General features: G+C 41.4%; 2 protein-coding genes across 7 annotated transcripts in view; both read right to left on the bottom strand.

The window, feature by feature from the left end:
* Nucleotides 1-1,007, bottom strand: part of LOC131823399 (adhesion G protein-coupled receptor E3-like) — a 69,524-nt gene extending 68,517 nt beyond the window's left edge. For 2 of the 3 annotated variants that reach the window (XM_059159710.1, XM_059159711.1), the window contains exon 1: nucleotides 795-1,004. In XM_059159710.1, coding sequence (XP_059015693.1) covers nucleotides 795-825 — 31 coding nt within the window. In that variant the 5' untranslated portion in view covers nucleotides 826-1,004. Of the gene's footprint in view, nucleotides 1-794 lie in introns of all 3 variants that reach the window. The other variant, XM_059159712.1, reaches the window with a different exon arrangement.
* A 5,051-nt stretch (nucleotides 1,008-6,058) lies between these two features.
* The window catches only part of LOC131823398 (putative adhesion G protein-coupled receptor E4P), a 54,655-nt gene continuing 36,447 nt past the window's right edge, over nucleotides 6,059-24,266 (bottom strand). For all 4 annotated transcript variants that reach the window (XM_059159706.1, XM_059159708.1, XM_059159707.1 and 1 more), the window contains 7 exons: nucleotides 24,011-24,205; nucleotides 16,427-16,662; nucleotides 14,388-14,454; nucleotides 13,718-13,809; nucleotides 12,151-12,331; nucleotides 9,292-9,387; nucleotides 6,059-6,402 (listed from right to left, as the gene is read on the bottom strand). In XM_059159706.1, coding sequence (XP_059015689.1) covers nucleotides 6,295-6,402; nucleotides 9,292-9,387; nucleotides 12,151-12,331; nucleotides 13,718-13,809; nucleotides 14,388-14,454; nucleotides 16,427-16,662; nucleotides 24,011-24,205 — 975 coding nt within the window. In that variant the 3' untranslated portion in view covers nucleotides 6,059-6,294. The remainder of the gene's footprint in view (nucleotides 6,403-9,291; nucleotides 9,388-12,150; nucleotides 12,332-13,717; nucleotides 13,810-14,387; nucleotides 14,455-16,426; nucleotides 16,663-24,010; nucleotides 24,206-24,266) is intronic.

The raw sequence follows: 24,266 nt of genomic DNA, 5'->3' as shown, positions 1-24,266 counted from the left end.
GTTTGCTGCCAATGAATCTCCCCATGAGGGTCTCCCCCTCCCCAGTTTGGTGCATTGTTGTTGTTGTTGTCGTTTTAATTCATGCCATTAAAAATTTAAAAAAAAAATACTTATGCCTTCCTTTAGGTAGGGTTGCTCAGTCTTGGCACTATGGCATTTTATTTTATTTTTTAAAATATATTATTTATTTATTTATTTATTTATGAGAGAGAGAGAGAGAGAGAGAGAGAAAGGGGGGAAGGTCAGAGGGAGAAGCAGACTCCCTGCTGAGCAGGGAGCTTGCTGTGGGACTTGATCCTGGAGCTCCAGGATCATGACCTGAGCCTAAGGCAGTCACTTCACCAAGTGAGTCACTTCACCAAGTGAGTCACCCATGCACCCCACTATTGCCATTTTAGCCTGAATAATTCCTCTCACAAAGGCTGGCTCTTGCACTGGAGCGTGTGGGATGGCACCCCTGGCCTCCACCCGCTCAATTCCAGGCACACCCTTGCGCCCAGTCACAACTACCAAAACTGTCTGCAAACATTACTAAGGGTCTCCTCTGGGGACACCAAACTGCCCCTCAGTTGAAAACCACTACTTTCAATGTTGCTTTTACTTCCAAGGACATTAGGCATTATAAGTGAAAACAAATAAAAAGCATTGCGATGTTGGCTGTATCTGTGTGAACACACACTTAGAAATCTGGACTTGCCCCTTTCAGGAAATGCCCCTCAGGCCATCCCTCTACCAGCTCAACTGAATACTATAGCTGTTCTAGAACCAAAGAAAATAAGATGTTGAATACTCACCACACAGAAGAAAGTTTGTCTTCTTGGCCATAGCTCCCCCAGCTTCTAACTGATGACTGATAACAGAGAAGGAACAGTAGAGTCTTATATCCTATTTCTCAAGGAGTCTTGGTGGTTTCAAGAGGACCACAATCTGTTGGTGTAATCTCCATGCATCAAGTCAAAGTCTAATTAAAGGCAGCATCACGAATACAAGCCTCTTAAGCCATCGGTATCCACACCATGCTCACTGAAGAATTCTCTGGTCACTTAGTCACAGGTCAGATCCTGAAATAAAAACCAAGAAGTAGGACATCGCTGACTTTGGGGCACTAATCAGCCAAGCCAGCGACCAACCTGCCAATGCTGTATGCTTAGCAACATTTAAAAACACATCTGCATAGGCAAAGGGAGGGAAAACTGAACGGGGGGAAATCAGAGAGGGAGACAAACCATGAGAGACTCTGGGCTCCGGGAAACAAACTGAGGGTTTTAGAGGGAAGGGGGTAAGGAAATAGGGTAGCTGGGTGGTGGGTATTAAGGAGGGCACGTGCTATGATGAGCACTAGGTGTTATACACAACTAATAAATCGTTGAACACCACATAAAAAAACTAATGTTGTACTATAGGGTAGATAGCCAAACATAATGAAAAATAAAAATAAACAGATAAATAAATCAGATAAATAAATAAAACTAAACACACACACAATAAAATCTATCTGCATTTCCATGTTCATTGCAGCATTCTTTACAATAGCCAGGTATGGAAATGACCTCAGTGCCTATCAAAGCATGAATGGATAAAGAAGATGGGCTGGAAATATAGAGGCACATATGTTATCCAGCCTTATGGAAAGACATGTTGTCATTTGCAACAACATGGATCATTCCATGGATCATTCTGGAGGGTAGGATACCAAGGGAAATGAACCAGACACAGAAGGACACATGTGGCATGATCTCACTTCTATGTGGAAGCTAAGAAAGACAAGTGCAGAGCAGCAGGGGGTAGAATGGCGATTGCAGGGAACCGGGGGCAGGGAGAAATGGGGAAATCCTGGTCAGGGGATGTGAACTTTCAGTTGTGTAAGATGAGTGAATTCGGGGGATCGGGTGTATGACATGGGGGCTATGGGCTTGTATACCTGAGATATGCTGACAGTGCATCTTCTGCGTTCTCATCAAAAATAAATGGTAACTGTGGGAGGGCTGGATGTGCTCATGAGTTTGACCGTGGTGCTTATTTCACCGTGTGTGCATATATCAAAACGTCATGTTGTACACCTTCAATATATACAATTTTATTTGTCAATCATACCTTAGTAAAGCTTGTTGGAAGGGGGAGAAAAAATAAGTTGAATCAAAGCCACATAAATAGATATGAAATATTATAAGTCTAGTGAGGGAATGAGAGAACATATAATAGTAAAATAGGAACACTTCAGTTCTATGCTCTAGACTTTTAGGATTTGACCTCTGAGGTTGAGAACTGCCTTTCTTCCTGGTTTTCATGGTATTTCTGCCATGCAGAAATTACTTTGAAGTAGATTTTCGTATCCTTGACCCTGACCCTGTCTGTTGCAAGCAGACAGAGAAATACCAGCTGTCTTGTTTCTTACTTCCTTAGCCTTTAAGGGCTCACTTCTTGGAACTGCCCCTGACTGACTTCACCTGCCCACCAGCCCAGATCTCTATTAGAGACACCCTGCCTCGAGCATCCACTTCTGGGTGGAGAATGGCTGATTCTCCTAATAAGCTAAATGAAGTCAATGTCATACATTAGGATAGAGATTACACATTTTGTCTATTTCCTAGACAGTAAATTTGGGATTCACATCAATATTGAGGGAACAACTGTGCCGTTTGAAGAGAAGCAGCAAGAACCTTGAGATTTCATACATTGTGGCAGGAGGAAGGGGTTAGGGAAGGTTGAGCCATGTGCCCAAGGCTGGGGAACCGGGATTCTCCACTTGGGTCCCTCTGACCCTCAGCTCTAGCCATTAACCTCTGTGCTAAGAATCACATAATTATTGTTCCTTTTTCTGACAACTTGGTTCAGTCTGTCCTCTTCCGTCTGTAGGCTGACTTTCTCTAACTGGTGAACAGGGTCCTTTTATGGCCGTCTCAATGGGACCTCTGACAAAGACACTCTCCTTGGACTCTGCTGGACTAGGTTCAACCTTAGGTGTTCTCTGTCCTTGTAGAATCCAGTTTGAGCAAGAATCCTGCTAAATCAATTTAGCGAAAACCCCCCTTCCTTGGTATCCAAACACGATCCATTATTTTACTACACTGGCTTGCCTTCATTAAGGAGTCTATTGGCCCTGATGTTTTCTCTTGATGATTTACATACCTAACACCCACCCTGCTCCTTGGATATAAATCTCCAGTTGTCACTGTTGGAGTCAGAATTGAGTCCAATCTCCTTCTTGACACCAAGACCCTATTGCACTGGTCCTTGCACCCATCTCAGTGTTCCCCCCTTGAATAAGGTCCGCCTTACTGTTCCCTGACAAGTACCCTTAAATGACCTTTTCTCTAGGAGTTCAAATATTATTACTACTTGAATAGCTGCCAGGTCCATTCTGGTCTCTTAATTCAAATGCTTACGAGAGAAAATTTGACGGGTTGGAGGACATGTGAATGAATTGACCCCTCCTGGGTGGCCACGCTGTTGCAAGCAGTGATGGCCAGTAGGGACAAAGTTATGTGGCACGTGGCGGGGTTGGGGAGGGTGTGCCTTCTTCACCAAAGGCAAAGGTATCATGGAGGAAAGCTGACATACTAACAATGCCATCTTCTGATTGTAGACATAGTGGGGGGCCTTTTGTCTTTTCTACCGAGTGTATATCTGTGTGTACATATAAATATAGCATAAATATAAGGAGGTGTGGGGATGAGAAACGATGACCAAGACAGACAGTAGCAGAGAGTGTAAGAACTAAACCAGTAACAGGAAGGACCAATCAGCAAGTTCATCATAAAAGAAGAATATTTATTGAGTGCTTACTATGTGCTGGATATTATTTTAAACATTGAGGATACATGGTGAATGAAACAGACAAAAACCCCTGTCCATGTGGTATGGACATTCCAGTGGAGTAACACAGAAGTAATCTGAATAATAAGTAAATATCTGTGCAACAGTGCTGAGTACTGTCCAGGATGATAAAGTAGGAAAGGTGAAAGAGATCCAGGGATAGCTTCCTTGCCAAGGTGCTGTGTGAAGACAGACAGTGCAGTGTGTGGAGAGAGACTAATGTCATGGAGACACTAGGGATAGAGAAAACTCTGAGAGAATACATAAGCTCGCTACCACTCCTGAGGCAGAAGTAGGCCTGTTCCATTCTGTGATCCAATAAAAGAAAATATTAAGCGTTCCCAGCTTGGAGACCCTTAGTTTTCTTTCCATTCCTCTGGGGGCACTAACCCAAGCATGGGCTCTTCTAAGCAAAAGTGCATGTTGCCTAGAAGCAGAAGTGGGTTTTTGGTGAATGGCCTCTGCCTCAGTGGGGTGAGCAGTTCCCAGAAAAGAAAAGCTGGGCAGACAACAGAAGAGGTGTTCCTCATATACACCGCCACTCTGAGTACAGACTAGGCACCAAGCAACTACATTCTGATTTCTGGCTGATTATTCATTTCCTGGAACAGCTGGTTGACCAGAAAGAAATTCTTCAGCAGTTGCCTGTTCACTATGAACTAACACCTAGACCAGTAATGCTCAACATTCTCAAGTGGCAATGTCTGGAGACATTTTTGATTGTTGCAATGGGTGTGTGGGGTGGGGTGGTGACAGGCGTCCAGCTGGGAGAGGCCAGGGATGCTGCTCGACATCCTGCAAAGCACAGGATAGCTGCCCACCACCACGAATTACCCAGCCCAAAGTGTTAATAGAGCAGAGCTTGAAAAGTGGTGCTCTAAATGGAAGCAAGGAACATTTCACTTATGACCTTTCTAATTTATCATTAAAACATTTATCATCCTGGCCTTCCAGAAGTTTATGATCCAAGCAGGCTTGACTTACAAGCACACACATCATGTATGCAACAGTTAAGTCAAGTCACATGGATGGTAATAAAGCCAGTAAGGGAGATGGATTTCTGCGAGCTAGAAGAAGAAGAAGCTCTTGAAGGATGTGGAAGCTAGTTCTTAAAGCAAAGGGGTGAGAGAGGCAGAAAAGAGAAAGAAAGCAGACTTCATGTTGGGAGAGAGGAAAAATATTGAATAGAGAGGTCCAAACCCACAGTACCTTGAACATTTGTCTGGCTTATCCTCTTCTTGCAACTGTCTTGGACACAAAAACAGCAACAACACTTGTGGGGATTTTTCAACAGCCCAGGAAGTCTTATTCATGTACACCTTTTGAAACCATGTGAATCTCCCGAAATTTTAACTGTTCAAGAGGAGTCACATAATTTTAAGGCCAGCAAGTGGAGTGAATCATATACTTTGGTTGCATTGCTGCCATGTAGAAGAGGCACTTGAACTGATTAAGCAGAAAAAGGGACACAGTCTTTGGTCCACCACCTAAAAACTGCACACAAAATCTCTTCAAATGAATCATGGGAACCCTTTACTGCTATTTTTTATCTTTCCTGTCATAATCATGTAAAATTGTTTTTGAAACACCTCTGGTAACAAAGTTAGCCATGCATCTATTAATTCCAGTGCTGAAAAACACTTCTAGAATCCAATTAGTATGAAAAAGAAATTAGAAATATTGAGGGTTTTGGAGGGGCGGGGGTGAGGGGATGGGTGAGCCTGGTGCTTGATGTTAAGGAGGGCACGTATTGCATGGGACACTGGGTGTGGTGTGAAAACAATGAATCTTGGAAGAATGAAAAAAAATAAAGATGTTAAAAATATACATATAACTATGCAATTAAAAAAAGGAAAACATATAAGGACAGACAACTGCTGTGACCCTCATGCTATTGGTTTGGAAGTATTTCCACCAAAATACATTGGATGACACTAAGAAAACAAAACTAACCCAATAAATGAGTAGGTTTGAAAATCATCAAGCAAAGGAGACAGTGCTGGTCTCTGCGCACAAGACACGCCTGTTGACAAGGCACTCCTAAGTGGGATGGTGGTGGAATTTTGCAACACAAGAAGGCAACCCCCTTCTTTATATTTATTCATATGGGAATTATTGAATTCTGAAAATGTCGGGTTTGCAAAATCTTCAGGAGCATAAAATGCAACTGAATGCCCAGAGAGAGAAAACTGCCAGGTGAATCTAGATGTTGGCCAATAAATCCTGGCAAGGAAGCGAGAGCTGGAAGAAGAAAATCTCTTTATTGCCTTCATTATTAAAAATTATTCCTTGCACATTTAATGGCGTGTGATAAACAATACTGGGTATGGGACTCAGAGGTCTCCCCCTGACCACTTTTTTTCTATGGAGCTAGAAGCCAAAATAGAGGAAAGCCTCAACTGCTTTCAGGATGAAGATGCCAATGGTGTCATTTGTCCGATCCACATGTGACCACAGGGGGCGCTGTCCGGAAGCAGCTCAGTTTTCTGTTCTTAACCAAGATAAAGAGACAGGAGTCTGAGGCCGTGGTTGCACAGAAGGAACGCCTCTTCTGCGGAAGACTTCTGATGACATCGCTGGTTCCTCCTATTTGGGGAGATAATATGTAGAACAAGCTGAAGAGAAATTAACACCTCAGGAAATGACAAGCCAGAATGTCTCTAAGGTCCAAAGCTCAGTAAAGAAGTCCTCATATCTGACTTTACAGCCTTTCCTCCTCCAAACACCACCTATGATAGTCTTTTTATTTATCTGCTCTTCTCACAAACATTTATAGTTATTATAGTGATAGCATTTATCACTAAATGCTATAGACGATCAGTGAGGAATGTAAGATTGAATATCTCCTTTTTAAAATATTTATGTACTTAATCTTTTAGAGAGAGTGTGAGAGCGAGTTAGGGGAGAGGAAGAGAGAGAGGCAGAGAGAGAAAATCTCAAGCAAATTCCATACTCAGCATGGAACCCAATGCACGGCTCAGTCTCACAACCCTGAGATCATGACCTGAGCAGAAACAAACCAGGAGTGGGATGCTTCACAAGCTGAGCCACCTAGGCGGCCTAAGTATGTACTTTTAAATTTTTTTTAAAGATTTTATTTATATATTTGACAGACAGAGATCACAAGTAGGCAGAGAGGCAGGCAGAGAGAGAGCAGGGTGGTGGGGGGAGGAGGCTCCCCACTGAGCAGAGAGCCCGATGTGGGGCTTGATCCCAGGACCCTGAGATCATGACCTGAGCCAAAGGCAGAGGCTTTAACCCACTGAGCCACCCAGGCGCCCCCCTGAGTATGTGCTTTTTTTTTTAAATTTATTTTTTATTTTCAGCATAACAGTATTCATTGTTTTTGCACCACACCCAGTGCTCCATGCAATCCGTGCCCTCTATAATACCCATCACCTAGTACCCCGACCTCCCACTCCCCACCCCTTCAAAACCCTCAGATTGTTTTTCAGAGTCCATAGTCTCCCATGGTTCACCTCCCCTTCCAGTTTCCCCCAATTCCCTTCTCCTCTCTAACTCCCCATGTCCTCCATGCTATTTGTTATGCTCCACAAAGAAGTGAAACCATATGATAATTGACTCTCTCTGCTTGACTAATTTGACTCAGCATAATCTCTTCCAGTCCCGTCCATGTTGCTACAAAAGTTGGGTATTTGTCCTTTCTGATGGAGGCATAATACTCCATAGTGTATATGGACCACATCTTCCTTATCCATTCGTCCGTTGAAGGGCAGAGATATCACCTTACACCAGTTAGAATGGCCAAAATTAGCAAGACAGGAAACAACATGTTTTGGAGAGGATGTGGAGAAAGGGGAACCCTCTTACACTGTTGGTGGGAATGCAAGTTGGTGCAGCCTCTTTGGAGAACAGTGTGGAGATTCCTCAAGAAATTAAAAATAGAACTTCCCTATGACCCTGCCATTGCACTCCTGGGTATTTACCCCAAAGATACAGAGGTAGTGAAAAGAAGGGCCATCTGTACCCCAATGTTTATAGCAGCAGTGGCCACGGTCGCCAAACTGTGGAAAGAACTGAGTATGTGCTTTTTAGAAGTAAAGCATTGTCCAAAGATAAGGGGATAGTATTACTGTTTGAGGCCTTCTATATAGTTGACTCTTGATAATGTGGTGCTCATACAAGTAATGTTGACATGGTTCAGAGTAGAGCAAAGTGCTTTCATGTACATTGTTTTTTCCCTCAATATGACATTTCAATGATGAGCAGATTGAGGTGCAGGGGGTTTAAGCTATTTGCCCAAACATCTACCAGCTGGAACCTGAAAGAACCAAGATTCAAACTCAAATCTGGTGAACCCCAGAACCCATGAAATGGATTCCACTATGTGACATGTTTTTGGAGACTGCATGTGTTGGGGCAGTTCCTTTTCACAGTTTAGATTGACATATTCTTTGACTACTGGTGATTATAGCCGAGGAGCGAACCAGTGGCATATACTCCTAGGACACGGTCAGCAGCCTGTAAACAGAATTGTCCTTGGTCTGAAAGCACATGTCCCAGGAAACTGGTCCCAAAAGTTTTTGATGATCTGGAGTGACAAACAACTCTGGTGACAATCAAGGAATATTGTCAACTTTCAGAGGAAAACAGACTTGAGTCTGAACCCCTGTACCCAGCTGAGTAGTTTCAGGCCAATCATGTGGACTTTCCCAGTCTGTGTCCTCATCAATAAACAAGGACCTTAGACACTCAACAAGTTAAGTGAGCATCTTTTGTGGGCCAGGCCTTGCTCTAGGTAGAAGGAAAATGATAATAACCACAGCTCTGAATCTTACATGGGGGCAGATACTGACCAAAGGTAAACACTGTCATATTTTTCAGAGTAAGAGAAATATCACACAGAGAGGCACAACATACAGAGAATTAAATAGAAGGTGGTGATAGACAGTAAAAGACTGTCACTGTGGCCACCTGACTGGAAACCAAACTCCCCCACCTCATGAGTCCTGATTTCTCTTCACTGCTCTATTTTTCCACAGCCCACATCACTTTGTAAAATAGTGCATAATTCATGTTTGGGGGCTTATTCTCAGCCACCCCCATCAGAACATCAGTTCTGTGAGGGCAAGGATTTTTATCAGTGTATCTTCTGCTGTTTCTCCAGCAACTAAAACAGCATCTGGCATACTGGATTCTCAGTAAATATTTGTTAAATGAGCATTGTTAAATAAATTTAAATTTTTGATGAAAGTCATTTGGATATTTGTGGAAAGTATGGAGAGAGCGGGAGAGAAAGGAAGGAAGGGAGGAAGGAGGAGGAAAGGGAGAGAAAGGAAAGAGAGGGAAGGGAAGGAACGGAAAAAGAAAAGACAAAAGAACAGAGTTCTACCAGTTTTGTTCTCAAAAACTAGAAACCACCAGCATAATGGAGGAAGTAATGTAATTTCTCTTTTCTTTCAGATCAAGGTTAGGTTCAGCCAGTATACGACATTGCAGAGAAGCTGGTCTTACCATTTTGGTTTGGGTTGTAGAGCGTGTCACCTCAGTGCTTTCAGTTTCAACCCCTTTCCAGATCCCACTAAACCACTTCCTGTATTCCATTCGTACCTGGGGAATACAAAGGTTTGTGTCACATCAGGAGCTAGCTTAGGGAAGAAAGGACCCTGAAGAGGATGCTAAAGATATACATGCCAAGCCCCATTTGTGGGGCCCCATGACTACCCCCTCATTGTTTTCCTGTATAGTCTTGGACATCCTCTCCTTGGCTCATTCTAAAATTCAACTTCCTCATTGTAGAAAAGGTATTTACTAAATGTCAGGCATCACAAAGTTTCTATAGAGTCTACAGAGTGGTGGGGGTGGTGATGATCCTGACAATGAGGAGGAGGAGGATGGTGAAGATGATGGCGATAATCACGGAAGTGATGATGGTCAATGATGACAAAAACAATGCAGGTGATGGTGGTCATGGTGGTGATTATGACATAGGTCACCATTTATTGAACAATGGCAACCTTCAATACACTTTATTATCCACAATATATCAATTCATCCTTACATAAATCAAATGACAAAGGATCTTCTCGTACTCCCAATGAAAGGTAAAGAAGCTGACACTGCTGGGAGTGTGGACTTGTTCAAGGTCATACAGCCAGCACTCAGCACTGCATCATTCTCACATCAGAGCCGGGACACTAACCACATGCTGAACCACTCCCTGTGATTGCATGGATTCCTTCCTGAAACTTGCTTAAAATGTTTTAAAAAGATATTTAAATATTTAATATCCAACATTATTTCACCAAAGCACTTAAGTTGTACTTCATTTCTGGGCATGAGGAGTACCAAGCATTAAGAAGCCACTAGAAGATGAAAGAGAAATTAATGAAGTATTACGATAGTCTTTTTGACACCAGCATCAAAATCGCTGGTAGTTCTGTTCAATAGCAAAAGGGGAGAACTGTTTCCAATCTTATAAGTGGATAAAAAAAATATAATGATGACCCTCACAAAACTTTAATGTGTGCCAAGGACTATGCTTGGAGATTCATATTGCAATATCTCTTTTAATCTCAGCCCTGTGACGTAGGTGTTGTCATGTACAGAAGTGAGAAGATTGAACCTCAGAGAGGATAAGAAGACTGGCCAAGCTCACACAGCCACCTACTCAGTGGATAACGTGACATGGGAGGTACAGTCCCTTTGTTTTTGGCATATTATGCCAAATATTCCAGTATCCTTCCCTAAAGGGCACTTCCCTATAAGAGGCTTATGTATCCTCTTTCTGGTGAACTCAGACATGGCCAAGGAACTTCCTCTTTCACTTCCAGTGAAAGAGAGCTAATTAAGCTACACTTTGCCAAGATTTCCTTTCCCTTTGCCATGAGAATACCAATGTTCTAAATAAGGGCTGCCCTTCAACCTGCATCCCAGAGTAAAGACATTGTAGATCAAGCCATGGCTATTGTAAGGGCCTGGTTGGCCAGAGGGAGTCATTTTGTTTTTATGTAGTGAACTTAGATTGACCCCTCCCTTCCCAGAGGAACTTACTTGCAAAGACTAGATACAAGGGTGGGTCAGGCCAGGTGAAGGCATCCCATCAGTGCGGTGCACATATAATATCTACTAGGGTAAATTGAAATTCAATTGGCCACCCGTGTGTTACCTAGCAGTTTTTTTCTGTGTGTGGCAGACTTAGCATGACTGGGCAGTTTTCTCTGTGTATTGCAATCTCATTGGCCACCTGTGTATAGCCCGGCTAAACTACCTCTATAAAAGTTAGTCTGTGAGGCTGGGAGGGGTCGCCTCTTTGCAAGAGACGGCCCTGACCAGTCAGTTTGATTCCCCTGATGCTTGACGCAAAATAAAGCTTTGCTTGACCTTCGCCTTGTATCAGTCTCGCCCCTTTGATTACGGACCCTAACAGCTATGTAGCATGAGCAAGAAATAATCTTTATTGTTAAAACCACTGAAATTAGGGGGTGGTGGCTATAAGTCACTGCAGCATAACCTCCCTTATGCTGACTGATACATGCTCTGCTATGGACTGAACTATGTCTCCTCAAAATTCACATTTTAAAAATTTATTTATTTATTTATTTAATTATTTGACACAGAGAGAGAGATCACAAGTAGGCAGAGAGGCAGGCAGAGGAAGATGGGGAAGCAGGCTCCCTGCCAAGCAGAGAGCCTGATGCAGGGCTTGATCCCAGGACCCTGAGATCATGACCTGAGCCAAAGGCAGAAGCTTAACCCACTGAGCCAACCAGACGCCCCCAAAATTCGCATGTTAAAGCCCTAAATTCCCAGTATGACTGTATTTGAAGATATGATGATCCTTTCTAGAAAGGATTAAGATTTAATGAGGTCATAAGGGTAGAGCCCTGAATAGGATCATCCAATAGGATTAGTGTCCTGATAAGAAGGATAGTGTCCAATAGGATTAGTGTTCTGATAAGAAGAGACAGAAAAGTTCTCTCTCTTTCTCTCTCCCATTTAAGGGTCAAAATTGTGGCCACCTGCAAAAAAGAAATCTCACCAGAACTCAACTGCATAGGTGCCCCGAACTCAGATGTCCATCCTCTAGAATTATAAGAGAAATTTCTGTTGCCCAAGCCCCGCAGTCTATGGTATATTGATATGTCATCTCCACTGACAGAAGCACTCTCTTAAGATATATGTTGGAATGTGAAGGTTAGGCCAATGCTAACTCAGAGCATATAGCATACCAAGTCATCATTTAAAGCCTCCTTTCAGAATGAAGGCAACCCCAAATACAAATATGAAAGGTCAGAGAAGGGTGAGAATGTGAATGACCATTCAATAAGACTTAGGGAGTTGACTGGTGAGAGACAAAATAATTAGCCTTACCTGGCGATTAAGGAGACAGTATACCACAAAGAGCAAAACGCCCTGCAGGACATTGATGATGGTGAATGTGTATGCAACGACTGATCCAATCACCTTCCCAACCTCTTCAATCATAAAAAAGCCAAGGCCCCAAGAACAGCCCAGGGTAAATAGCTGAGCAATGGCTTTAAATGTCATGAGTCTGAAAAGGAACAAGAGCAGTAATAAGTATCACTCATCACTCTGTGTTGGGCGCTGTGCTAAATGCTCTGCACATATTACCTGATTTAAACATGTGCGTAAGTGACTTAGGCAAAGTCATATGACTCAAAGATGAGGCAGAACCCATATTTTCAATGGATGTTTCTGAGAATAATGCTTTCTCCTATTCTTGGAAGTGATTTATCTGCAAGTCTTTTACCTGGTTCTATTGGGAGATGTGTGGAAGTGCCTTCTAGAAATTTGTATTGAAAATGTGTTGATGATGATATCATGACTTTAGAATAAAACATGCTGTTGTGTTTCTTCAAATGAAAGTTGTGTTTTATAAAACAGAATGGGGTTGCTCGTGGCAGTTGTCTAGGAGAGATGACATGTATGAATGTATGTGTGTGTCTGTGTGTGTGTGTGTGTGTGAGAGAGAGAGAGAGAGAGAGAGAGAGAGATCCTGCATTCATTCAACATGTGTAGAGGAATGAAGAAATGCCAAGAAGGGTGAGCTGAAAACACTGAGGCAAAGAGATGTTAGGTTGGTCTGATAAGTAGATGAGATCAAAGCCAGGGTCTGAAATTGGAAAGATATTCCTTTAAGTTTTGTCCACATGATTCATCACCAATGTAAGGTTTTTGCCCACTCTTGGGAAAAATAAGCACTTGCTTCTCTTATCAATTGGGGGGATGGTAGTTGTGCCCACCACATAGATTGGAGTTATGAGCATTCAGTGAAAGAATATTGATCCATGCAATATGTGCCCTCCTTAATACCCTGGTAGTAGGTATTAAGGAGGGCACATATTGCATGGAGCCCTGGGTGTTGTACATAAACAGTGATTCTTGGACCAGGGCATCAAAAACTAATGATGTATTTTATGGTGACTAACATAACAGAATAAAAAGGAAAGGATGTTGGTAGATTCCCAACATCTACCAAGTTCCTAGTTAATGTTAGTTGTTCTTACCATTATTTTTAATCATTTAGATCAACACAGTAAGAACTGAGTGCCTACAACCAAGGATAATGGAGTACCCAGGAGTGGGTGGACTCATGGGGTGGAGGAGGGAGGATAATGTCAATACTCTTGGCATGAATTTCATATGAAGATTATGCTATACAAAGTATTTGCTACACAAATGCCACCCAATGAATATTTGTTGAATAAAGAGATCAAGGAGTACACTAAGCTACCTGAAAATTATAGTTTTCACTTCTAGAAGTTGCACCTCATACACACTTTATGCAATACCATGGATATCCAACCATGAAATGTTTTTTCATGTATAGGGTATAGGGTTTTTTTTTCCCCCCAGGCAGAAAGAATGTAGTCCTGTAGGAAAATCTGTGGATACCACTGATCTGGGACCTTCTTACCTGGTGTCCTGAATGGTAGAAATTTCTTTATTGAGGGAGGAAAGTTTGCTTCTCAAAATCCACAAAATTTGGAAGTAAAACACCAAGTTTATCTGTGGGCACAGAATGAAATATTGACTTGGAATTTTATTTTGAGGCCATATCATGCAACCCAATTTGAGGTGGACCTAAATATCTTTTCCCAAAAGATATAGGCTTCATAGCATGCTATGCACATATGCTCTGGTCTTTTATACAGCACATTGTGTGTATATGACCTGTGACACTTGGTGCTTGACTAGGATGTCTATATAATACATCATTCAAATCAAGACACCTTGAAAGTGAAAGATTACTATTCATATCTATACCAGGGCAATGGATGTGATCAGGAAGTTGTTGGCAAACAGGAGAACGTGGCACTCTGTGCAGAGGAGATACTTGCTAAATGTTGAATGAAAAAATATGGGATTTTTGGGATACCCAGCAGAGTTATATCAAAGCAACAAGTAATCTATAAGGGAGCAAGGGAAAGACATGATGACAGTATTTCAAGGAAGAGGAGTTAATCATATTAGACTGTGTTTTCTTACCTTCACTTCATTTCCATTTTCATGGAAAAAAACACACACTCCATGCTTGGCCAATTCAGGGCAGGCAGACCCATAAATAACTATCATTAGTTACTCACCAAGATAATGAATGCCACTGGTCCCATGAAACTCCAGATGAACCCTTTATCCAGCTTGAGCCAGCAGCTGTTGAGAGAGGAATATGCATGAGCTGCCTATTTCTCAGAAGGCAGAGAACTTGAATTCAGACTCCTGTAGCAAGATCCAACCAGTACAGAGAACCATTTAGTTCAGAACCTAGACTTTAGATGTAATTAGACATGGGTCCTCATCTGACACAAGCGATATAATCTAAGCCTCAATTCCCTCAAGTGTAAAGTGAGGGCAAACAGAAGTATTGAAAAGATTAAATGATTACAGTGGCTATATGCCAAGTCTTGAAGTCAGGTAGGGTCAGTCCTCTGACTTTGTTCCTCTCTTTCAATATTGTGTTAGCTATTCAGGATCTTTTTCTTCTCTATATAAATATTAGAATCAGTTTATCATTATCTAAAAAATAATTTTTTGGGATTATGATTGGAAATGCATTGAATCTATAGATCAAGTTGGGAAGAACTGACTTCTTGACAATATTGAATCTTCCTATCCATGAACATGGACTATCCCTCCATGTATTTGAATCTTCTTTGATTTCTTTCATGAGATTTTTTCAGTTTTCCTCATATAGATCTTGTAGGAAACACCAAATGAGATAATGTGTACATAGTTTTTGAGTATGGTTCTTGGCAAACAGGTAAGGCTCAATAAATTATACCCCAAAATAATGATTGTTATCAGAAAGAGAATAAAAGCAGTACTTTAACTACAGCAAGAAAACCTATCAACACTAAGTATTTTCCATGTACCAAGTACTCTGTTGATCAAATACTTTTTATTAAGTCATGCCCTATGTTGGCAAAGATAGTATAGATTACTCTGAACAAAGACCTGGCAGCATAAAACTAGGAAATGTGACAAGCAATTGCCCACATTCAGTGAGCAGAAAAGTTCCCACACTTAAGTTCTATTCCAGGTGTTACTAACACAGTCTAAACCCAGTCCACTCCTTGTTTTTGTAAATAAAGCTTTATTGAAACATAGCCACATCAATTCATTTATATATGGTCTATGAATTGGCTGCACTCCCACAACAAAGGCAATATTGAGTAATTGCCACAAACACCATATGGACACAGAGACAAAAACAGTTACCACATGGCCCTTTATAGATAGTTTGCCAACCACTGATATACGCTACCATGAGATCTCCAGAATTGTTCTGGCAGGACATAGGGTTCAGACTGGAGAAAGGACATCATTTCTTCTTCAAGAGAGACACTTTCATCATGTTGTTTTTGCATGTGTGCCTACTCTCTAACCAAAGCCCCACTGTCAAAATACTAACGTCCTCAACTAACTTTGCAGGGCTTTGCAAACTTCTTTAGTGCGGCAGCAATTCCTTTAGTGAGGAATTCTGACTAATTCTCTTTTTAGCTGACACCTTAGGTAAGTTTCTTAGATGCACTAAGACCCAGATGTCCTGTGTATGAGGTAATTAACAGTGCTGACTCCACAGGATCAGGGGGAGATTGAGACATAATATATGCACTATTTCTGATGCATCCCAGTCCTTCAAGATTTGTTGTCATTGTTGTTACTTTCTATATTTTGGGATGAATCTCAAGCTCTTCAGGATACCCTTTCAGAATCTTCCGGAACACAGAGGCCACAGGTGAGCTTTTCCATCCCTGAATTTCCTGAGCGTATTTTTTTGGTCCCTAATGTCCTGAAGTTGTATTCAAAATTGTATCATAAGTACATTTGTCTGAAAGGTACTTCCCTATTTGGGAAACTGGGCCCTGGATTTCACCAAAAGTCTCAAAAGGATCCAACCCCAAAGATGCTGAGAATCATTGCTCTAGGAATTTCTAAGGACAAAATAGAATTCTGGCTTAAAACAGGACTGGTACACAATAAAAATAAATAAAAATAAAAATAAAACGGGACTGGTTTTGTGAAGTATAATTCACAACAGGAAAAGGACTAAAATGTTTTTGATTTCTGATCATGCATCAGTCATGGACACCATTTCCACCAGAAAGGCACAGAGCATGCTTACTGAGTATGTGAGCCATAGTTTTGGGGTCCTACTATTGCAGACACAGCCACAATGAGAGCTGGAATCCCATAACCTGAAGGGTACATGAACTTCTTCTTGAATTTGCCTGTGCTAGTGTAGTTGGCCACCTTGAGATTCCTAACGGTGAGGAAGAGATGCAGCCCTTCAAGGAGCATCCAGGTGAAAGAAGCCAGATAGAGGTAGTGCAGCACCCCAGCGATGATAGAGCACAGCACCTGGAGGAGAAACAAGAGTTAAGAATGTGGTCTGTACCTGATCATGTCCTTAGCACTCAGCATTTCCTGGATATTGGCCTGCATCTTCACACCTGTGACATTTTGCTGGGAGGGACAACACAGTTTTGGGGAGCTTTCACTGGTCCCATGCTTACCCTATGTATGGAGCAGTCCAGTAATGCAGAGGAATGAATGTTCTGGGAATAGTCCTCAGATCCATGACAGACCAGTGCTGGTGGATGAATAGTCCATGGCCCTTGCCCTTTGGATGCCCTTGATGCTTAATTTTATGTGTCAACTGGACTAAGCTAAGGAATGCCCAGATAACATTTAAAACATCATTTCTTGGTGTGTCTGTGAGGGTGTTTCAGGAATTATGAATTAGAATTTGAGTCAGGAGACTGAGGGTGGACATCATCAATCCTTTTGAGGGTCTAAAAAATATTTATGTGGAGGAAGAGAGAACTTGCTCTCTGCTTGAGCTGGGACAGCCAGCTCTCAGACATTGGTGGCTGCAGTTCCAGTAAAACAACAACAATAATGACAACAAGAACAACAGAAACAGACTGTTTTACAAAACAGTTTTTTTTTTTTTTTTAAACAGAAACAGAGGGTAGGCCAGAATCAGCATCAACACTGTCCTCTGCCAATACTGTCCATTTCCTAATGAGGAAACTGGGTCCCAAAAGGTAGACTGTCATCCAAGATCACATAGCTGGCAAAAAATAAAAATGGATTTCAAACCCAAACTGTCTCCAGACACTATACTTACTCTTAACCATAGCAATGTACAGCCTCCTGGGGGGCTGGGGGCTGGGGTCGGGGGGGGGGGATAGTGCTTTCATAACCTTCTGGCTGTGAGATCATAGTCTTTTAGGGTTAAAAGGATCTTTGGAAAATATCTAGTTCCAATTCATCCTGGATATGATGATGACTGTGATCATAATGGAGACAAAAACTAACATCATTAGTGTAGCAAAGCCACTGTCCACCCAGAATTCAAAACTTCCTCCACCCTTGATTCCAGACTATAGACTTGCCACTAGGATGGAACTTCCCAGGCAGAGACTACATCTCCCTGTCCCCCTTGCCATCAGGTGGGACCGCTTCATGGATTTATAGCCAGGAGAACATGAAGGGACGTGATGTGCACTATTTTTTAAGACAGCCCTCATGGAACTTTGCCGGGTTCTTTTCTCTTGTCAGTTGGAAAAAATAGAAAGGACTCTTTGATGACCTCACAAGCTGTACATACAAGACAAAAGAGCTTCCATCAGCCTGAGGTTGGAGGATAGACACCCTTCAAAACTGTTTGCCCACCGTCTACTGATACAGAAGGGGGAAATTAACCACTCTTGTGCTTAGTCAATGACATATTATTTTTTTAAAAGATTTTATTTATTTATTTGACAGACAGAGATCACAAGGAGGTAGAGAGGCAGGCATAGAGAGAGGGGGAAGCAGGGCCCCTGCTGAGCAGAGAGCCCCATGTGGGGCTTGATCCCAGGACCCTGAGATCATGACCTGAGCCGAAGGCAGAGGTTTTGACCGACTGAGCCACCCAGATATCCCAGTCAATGACATTTTAGAGTTTATATGTTACAGAAACTGTTTTTACCTTACCTAATGCCACAGTCTGACTCTCAGTCAGCTTGCTAAATGGTTTCTCAAAAAGTACAAATTTTATTCAGAGTTACAGATGAAGGAGAGATGAAATGGAAACTTGCTTTTCCCCCTAACACCATCACTGCTGACTCTAATTCTTTATGGGACTAACATAACATAATAAAAATTTTAAGATGGAAAAACATTCCATGTTTATGGATCAGAAAAATAAACATCATTAAAATGTCCATGCTGCCCAGAGTAATCTATACTTTCAACACCATCTCAATCAAAATACCAAAGGCATTTTTCAAAATGCTGGAACAAACTATCCTAAAATTTGTATGGAACCAGAAAAGACCCTGAATCTCCAAGGAAATGTTGAAAAAGAAAAACAAAGCTGGACATCACGTTGCCTGATTTCAAGCTTTATTACAAAGCTGTGATCCCCTAGACAGCATGGCACTGGTGCAAAAACAGATACATAGACCAATGGAACACAGTAGAGAGCCCAGACATGGACTCTCAACTTTATGGTAAAATAATCTTTGACAAAACAGGAAAAAATATCCAATGGAAAAAAGACAGTCTCTTCAATAAATGGTTCTGGAGAAGTTAGATGGCTATATATAGAAGAATGAAACCAGACCATTCTCTTACACCATACACATACAAAAAAAAATTTAAATTTAAATCGAATTTAGTTAATACATAATGTATTTTAGTTTCAGAGGTAGAATTCAGTGATTCATGAGTTGCGTATAACACCCAGTGCTCATTACATCAAGTGCCTTTCTTAAAGCCCATCACCCAATTACCCCATCACCCCACCCACATCCCCTCTAGTAGCCTTCAGTTTGTTTTCTATAGTTAAGAATCTCTTGGGACACAATGTAACTCAGTTGGTTGAGCAACCAACTCTTGGTTTGGGCTCAGGTCATGAACTCAGGATTATGGGATCAAGCCCCAAGTCAGGCTCCATACTCAGCAGGGAGTCTGCTTGGGATTCTCTCTCTCCCCCTCTCTCTCTGCCCCTCTCCCTGCTTGCTCTCTCTTTCTCAATCACTCTCTCTCTCAAAATAAATTAAAAAATCTTTAAAACAAAGCTGTGATCAACAAGACAGTATGGTATTGGCACAAACACAGACACATAGACCGATGGAACAGAATAGGGAATCCAGAAATGAACCCTCAACTCTATAGTCAACTAATCTTTGACAAATCAGGGAAAAATATCCAATGGAAAAAGACAGTCTCTTCAATAAATGGTGCTGGGAAAATTGGACAGCTACATATAGAAGAATAAAACTGGACCATCCTCTTACACCATACACAAAGATAAACTCAAAATGGATGCAAGACCTTAATGTGAGACAGGAACCCTTCAAATCCTAGAGAAGAACATAGGCAGAACCTCTTTGACATCGGCCACAGCAACTTCTTTCAAGACACGTTTCCAAAGGCGAGGGAAACAAAAGGGAAAATAAACTTTTGGGACTTCATCAAGATCAAAAGCTTCTGCAGAGCAAAGGAAACAGTCAACAAAACAAAGAGGCAACCCATGGAATGGAGAAGATATTCACAAATGACACAATAGACGAAGGGCTAATATTCGAGGTCTATGAAGAACTTCTCAAACTCAACACCCAAAAAACAGATAGTCATGTCAAAAAATGGGCAGAAGACATGAACAGATACTTCTCCAAAGAAGACATACAAATGGCTAACAGACACATGAAAAAATGTCCATCATCATTAGCCCTCAGGGAGATTCAAATCAAAACCACATTGAGATACCACCTCACACCAGTTAGAATGGCCAAAATTAAGTGTGTTGGAGAGGATGTGGAGAAAGGGGAACCCTCTTACACTGTCAGTGGGAATGCAAGTTGGTGTAGCCACTTTGGAAAACAGTGTGGAGATTCCTTAAGAAATTTTAAATAGAGTTTCCCTATGACCCTGCAATTGCACTACTGGGTATTTACCCCAAAGATACAGATGTAGTGAAAAGAAGGGCCATCTGTACCCTAATGTTCATAGCAGCAATGGCCACAGTCACCAAAGTGTGGAAAGAGCAAAGATGCCCTTCAACAGACGAATGGATAAAGAAGATATGGTCTATATATACAATGGAATATTATGCCTCCATCAGAAAGGATGAATACCCAACTTTTGTATCAACATGGACAGGACTAGAGGAGATTATGCTGAGTGAAATAAAGAAAATTATTTTACAGATAAAGTAAATTATCAAGTGGTTTCACTTACTTGTGGAGCATAAGGAATAACATGGAGGACATTAGGAGAAGGAAAGGAAAAGTGAATTGGGGGAAATTGGAGGGGGAGATGAACCATGAGAGATGGTGGACTCTGAGAAACAGATGGTTTTGGAGGGGAGGGGAACTGGGGGTTAGGTGAGCCTGGTTACAGGTATTAAGGAGGGCATGGAGCACTGGGTGTGGTGCATAAACAATGAATCTTGAAACACTAAAAAATAAGACAAAATTTTAAAAAATAATATAATAAAAAGAGTCTGGAAGTTTTCCTTCTGCTTCAATTTTTTGAAACAGCTTCAGGAGAATAGGTGTTATTTCTTCTTTGAAAGTTTGGTAGAGATTAAGAGTCACTTATGGTAGAAGAATAAATGAAACAAGATGGGATTGGGAGGGAGACAAACCATAAGTGACTCTTAATCTCACAAAACAAACTGAGGGTTGCCGGGGGGAGGGGGTTGGGGAGAAGGGGGTGGGATTATGGACATTGGGGAGGGTATGTGATTTGGTGAGTGCTGTGAAGTGTGTAAACCTGGTGATTCACAGACCTGGGGATAAAAATATATGTATATAAAAAATATATGTTTATAAAAAATTAAAAAAAAAAAAAAAAAAAAAAGAGTCACTTATGGTTTGGTAGAATTCCCCAGGGAATCTGTCAGGTCCTGGGCTCTTGTTTTTTGGGAGGTTTTTGGTCACTGCTTCAATCTCATTACTAGATATTAGTCTATTCAGGTTGTCAGTTTCTTCCTGGTTCAATTTTGGGAGTTTATAGTTTTCTAGGAATGCATCCATTTCATCTAGATTGCTTAACTTATTGGCATATAACTGCTGATAATAACTTCTGATGATTGTTTCTACTTCCTTGGTGTTAGTTGTGATCTCTCCCTTTTCATATATAATTTTATTAATTTGAGCTTTCTCTCTTTTCTTTTGGATTAGTGTGGCCAATGGTCTATTGATCTTATTGATTTTTTCAAAAAACCAGCTTCTAGTTTCATTGATACGTTCTACTGTATCTCTAGTTTCTGCCTCATTGATCTCTGCTCTAATCTTGATTATTTCCCTTCTTATGTGTGGAGTTGGTTTGATTTGTCGTTGATTCTCCAGTTCTTTAAGGTGTAGAGACAGCTGGTGTATTCTGGATTTTTCAACTTTTTTGAGGGAGGCTTGGATGGCTATGTATTTACCCCTTAGGACCGCCTTTGCTGTATCCCATAGGTTTTGGACTGAAGTGTCTTCATTCTCATTGGTTTCCATGAATTGTTTCAGTTCTTCTTTGATCTCCTGGTTGATCCAAGCATTCTTAAGCAAGGTGGTCCTTAGCTTCCAGGTGTTTGAGTTCCTTCCAAACTCTTCCTTGTGATTGAGCTCCAGTTTCAAAGCATTGTGATCTGAGAATATGTAGGGAAACATCTCAGTCTTTTGGTATTGGTTCAGTCCTGATTTGTGACCCAGTATGCGGTCTATTCTGGAGAAGGTTCCATGTGCACTTGAGAAGAATGAGTATTACACTATTGGTGGGAATGCAAGTTGGTGCAGCCACTTTGGAGAACAATGTGGAGATTTCTCAAGAAATTAAAAATATAGCTTCCCTATGATCCTGCAATTGCACTACTGGGTATTTACCCCAAAGATACAGATGCTTTGAAAAGAAGAGCCATCTGTTCCACAATGTTTATAGCAGCAATGGCCACGGTTGCCAAACTGTGGGAAGAGCCAAGATGCCCTTCAATGGACAAATGGATAAGGAAGATGTGGTCCATATACACTATGGAGTATTATGCCTCCATCAGAAAGGATGAATACCCAACTTTTGTAGCAACATGGACGGGACTGGAAGAGATTATGCTGAGTGAAATAAGTCAAGCAGAGAGAGTCAATTATCATATGGTTTCACTTATTTGTGGAGCATAACAAATAACATGGAGGACATGGGGAGATGGAGAGGAGAAGGGAGTTGGGGGAAATTGGAAGGGGAGGTGAACCATGAGAGACTATGGACTCTGAAAAACAACCTGAGGGTTTTGAAGGGGCGGGGGGTGGGAGGTTAGGGGAGCCAGGTGGTGGGTATTAAGGAGCGCACTTATTGCATGGAGGACTGGGTGTGATGCAAAAACAATGAATACTGTTATGCTGAAAAGAAATTTAAAAAAAGAATATAGTTATTAAAAAATCTTAAATTTAAAAAATAATAATATAATAAAAAATGGGCAAGAGACATGAACAGACACTTCCCCAATGAAGACATACAAATGGCCAGCAGACACATGAAAAAATGTTCATCATCATTAGCCATCAAGGAAATTCAAGTCAAAACCACATCAAGAATAATACATTATATGTTAATAAAAATAATTAAAAAATATTGAGATACCATCTTACACCAGTTAGAATGGCAAAGTTTAACAAGGCAGGAAACAACAAGTGTTGGAGAGGATGTGGAGAAAGGGGAACCCTCTTACACTGTTGGTGGGAATGCAAGTTGGTGCAGCCACTTTGGAAAACAGTGTAGGGGTTCCTCAAAAAATTAAAAATAGAGCTACCCTACAACCTGGCAATTGCACTACTAGGTATTTACCCCAAAGATACAGATGTAGTGAAAAGAAGGGCCATATGTACCACAATGTTCATAGCAGCAATGTCCACAACAGCAATGTCGACAACAGCCAAACTGCCCTTCAACAGATGAATAGATAAAGAAGATGTAGTCCATATATACAATGAAATTAGCTGCCTCGTTAGTGCAGTACGTAACGTGTCAGTCTCATCTATATAATGAAATATTACTCAGCCACCAGAAAGGATGAATACCCACCATTCATACTAACATGGATGAAACTGGAGATTATGTTAAGTGAAATAAATCAAGCAGAGAAAGACAATTATCATATAGTTTCACTCATATGTGGAACATAAGGATAGCATGGAAGACCATAAGGGAAGGGAGGGAAAACTGAAGGGGGCAAATCAGAGAGGGAGATAAACCATGAAAAGCTATGGATTCCAGGAAACAAACTTGAGGGTTTCAGAGGGGAATAGAGTGGGGGGGAAGGCACATGTTGTGATGGGCACTGGGTGTTATACACAACTACATTATCGAATGCTACATCAAAAACTAATGACGTACTATATGGTAGCTAACCGAACATACTAAAAATGTGATGACTTAAAAAAATAAAAAATAAAATAAAGATTAGAAAGTCACTTATGTTTTGTCTCCCTCTCTGTTTTTATCTTATTTTTCTTTCCCTTCCCCTACTCATCTGTTTTATATCTTAAATTCTGCATATGAGTGAAATCATATGGTATTTATCTTTCTCTGATGGACTCATTATGTCAGCATAATTCCCTCTAGTTCCATCCATGTTGTTACCATTGCTGCTGACTCTTGCCTTCCCCCATCCTTCCTCAAGACAAGATGGCTAGATTTGATGATGACAACAAAGTGATTTGGTTAAATCACCTACCTTAGGCTCAGTTTGATCAATCCCTGTAAGGAAGAGCAGGTGGGCCAGGAAGAGGCAGATGGAGAGCTGCAGGTGGAGGGAAGTGCTGGTGCTCTGGATGGGTCGGCACAGGAGGAAGGTGAGGGCTGCCAGGAGGAGGCACAGCAGGGAGAAGCTCAGCCCCACATAGGTGATCACAGTCAGCACAGGATCCACCTGTGAGCCACCAAGTTAAGAATCAATTACAGTTTCCAATTCTGCAGTTATATTTCTGATG

This window comes from Mustela lutreola, chromosome 2 (assembly GCF_030435805.1).
Source record: "Mustela lutreola isolate mMusLut2 chromosome 2, mMusLut2.pri, whole genome shotgun sequence".
Classification (NCBI taxonomy): domain Eukaryota; kingdom Metazoa; phylum Chordata; class Mammalia; order Carnivora; family Mustelidae; genus Mustela; species Mustela lutreola.
This window is presented reverse-complemented; position numbering and strand designations above follow the sequence as displayed.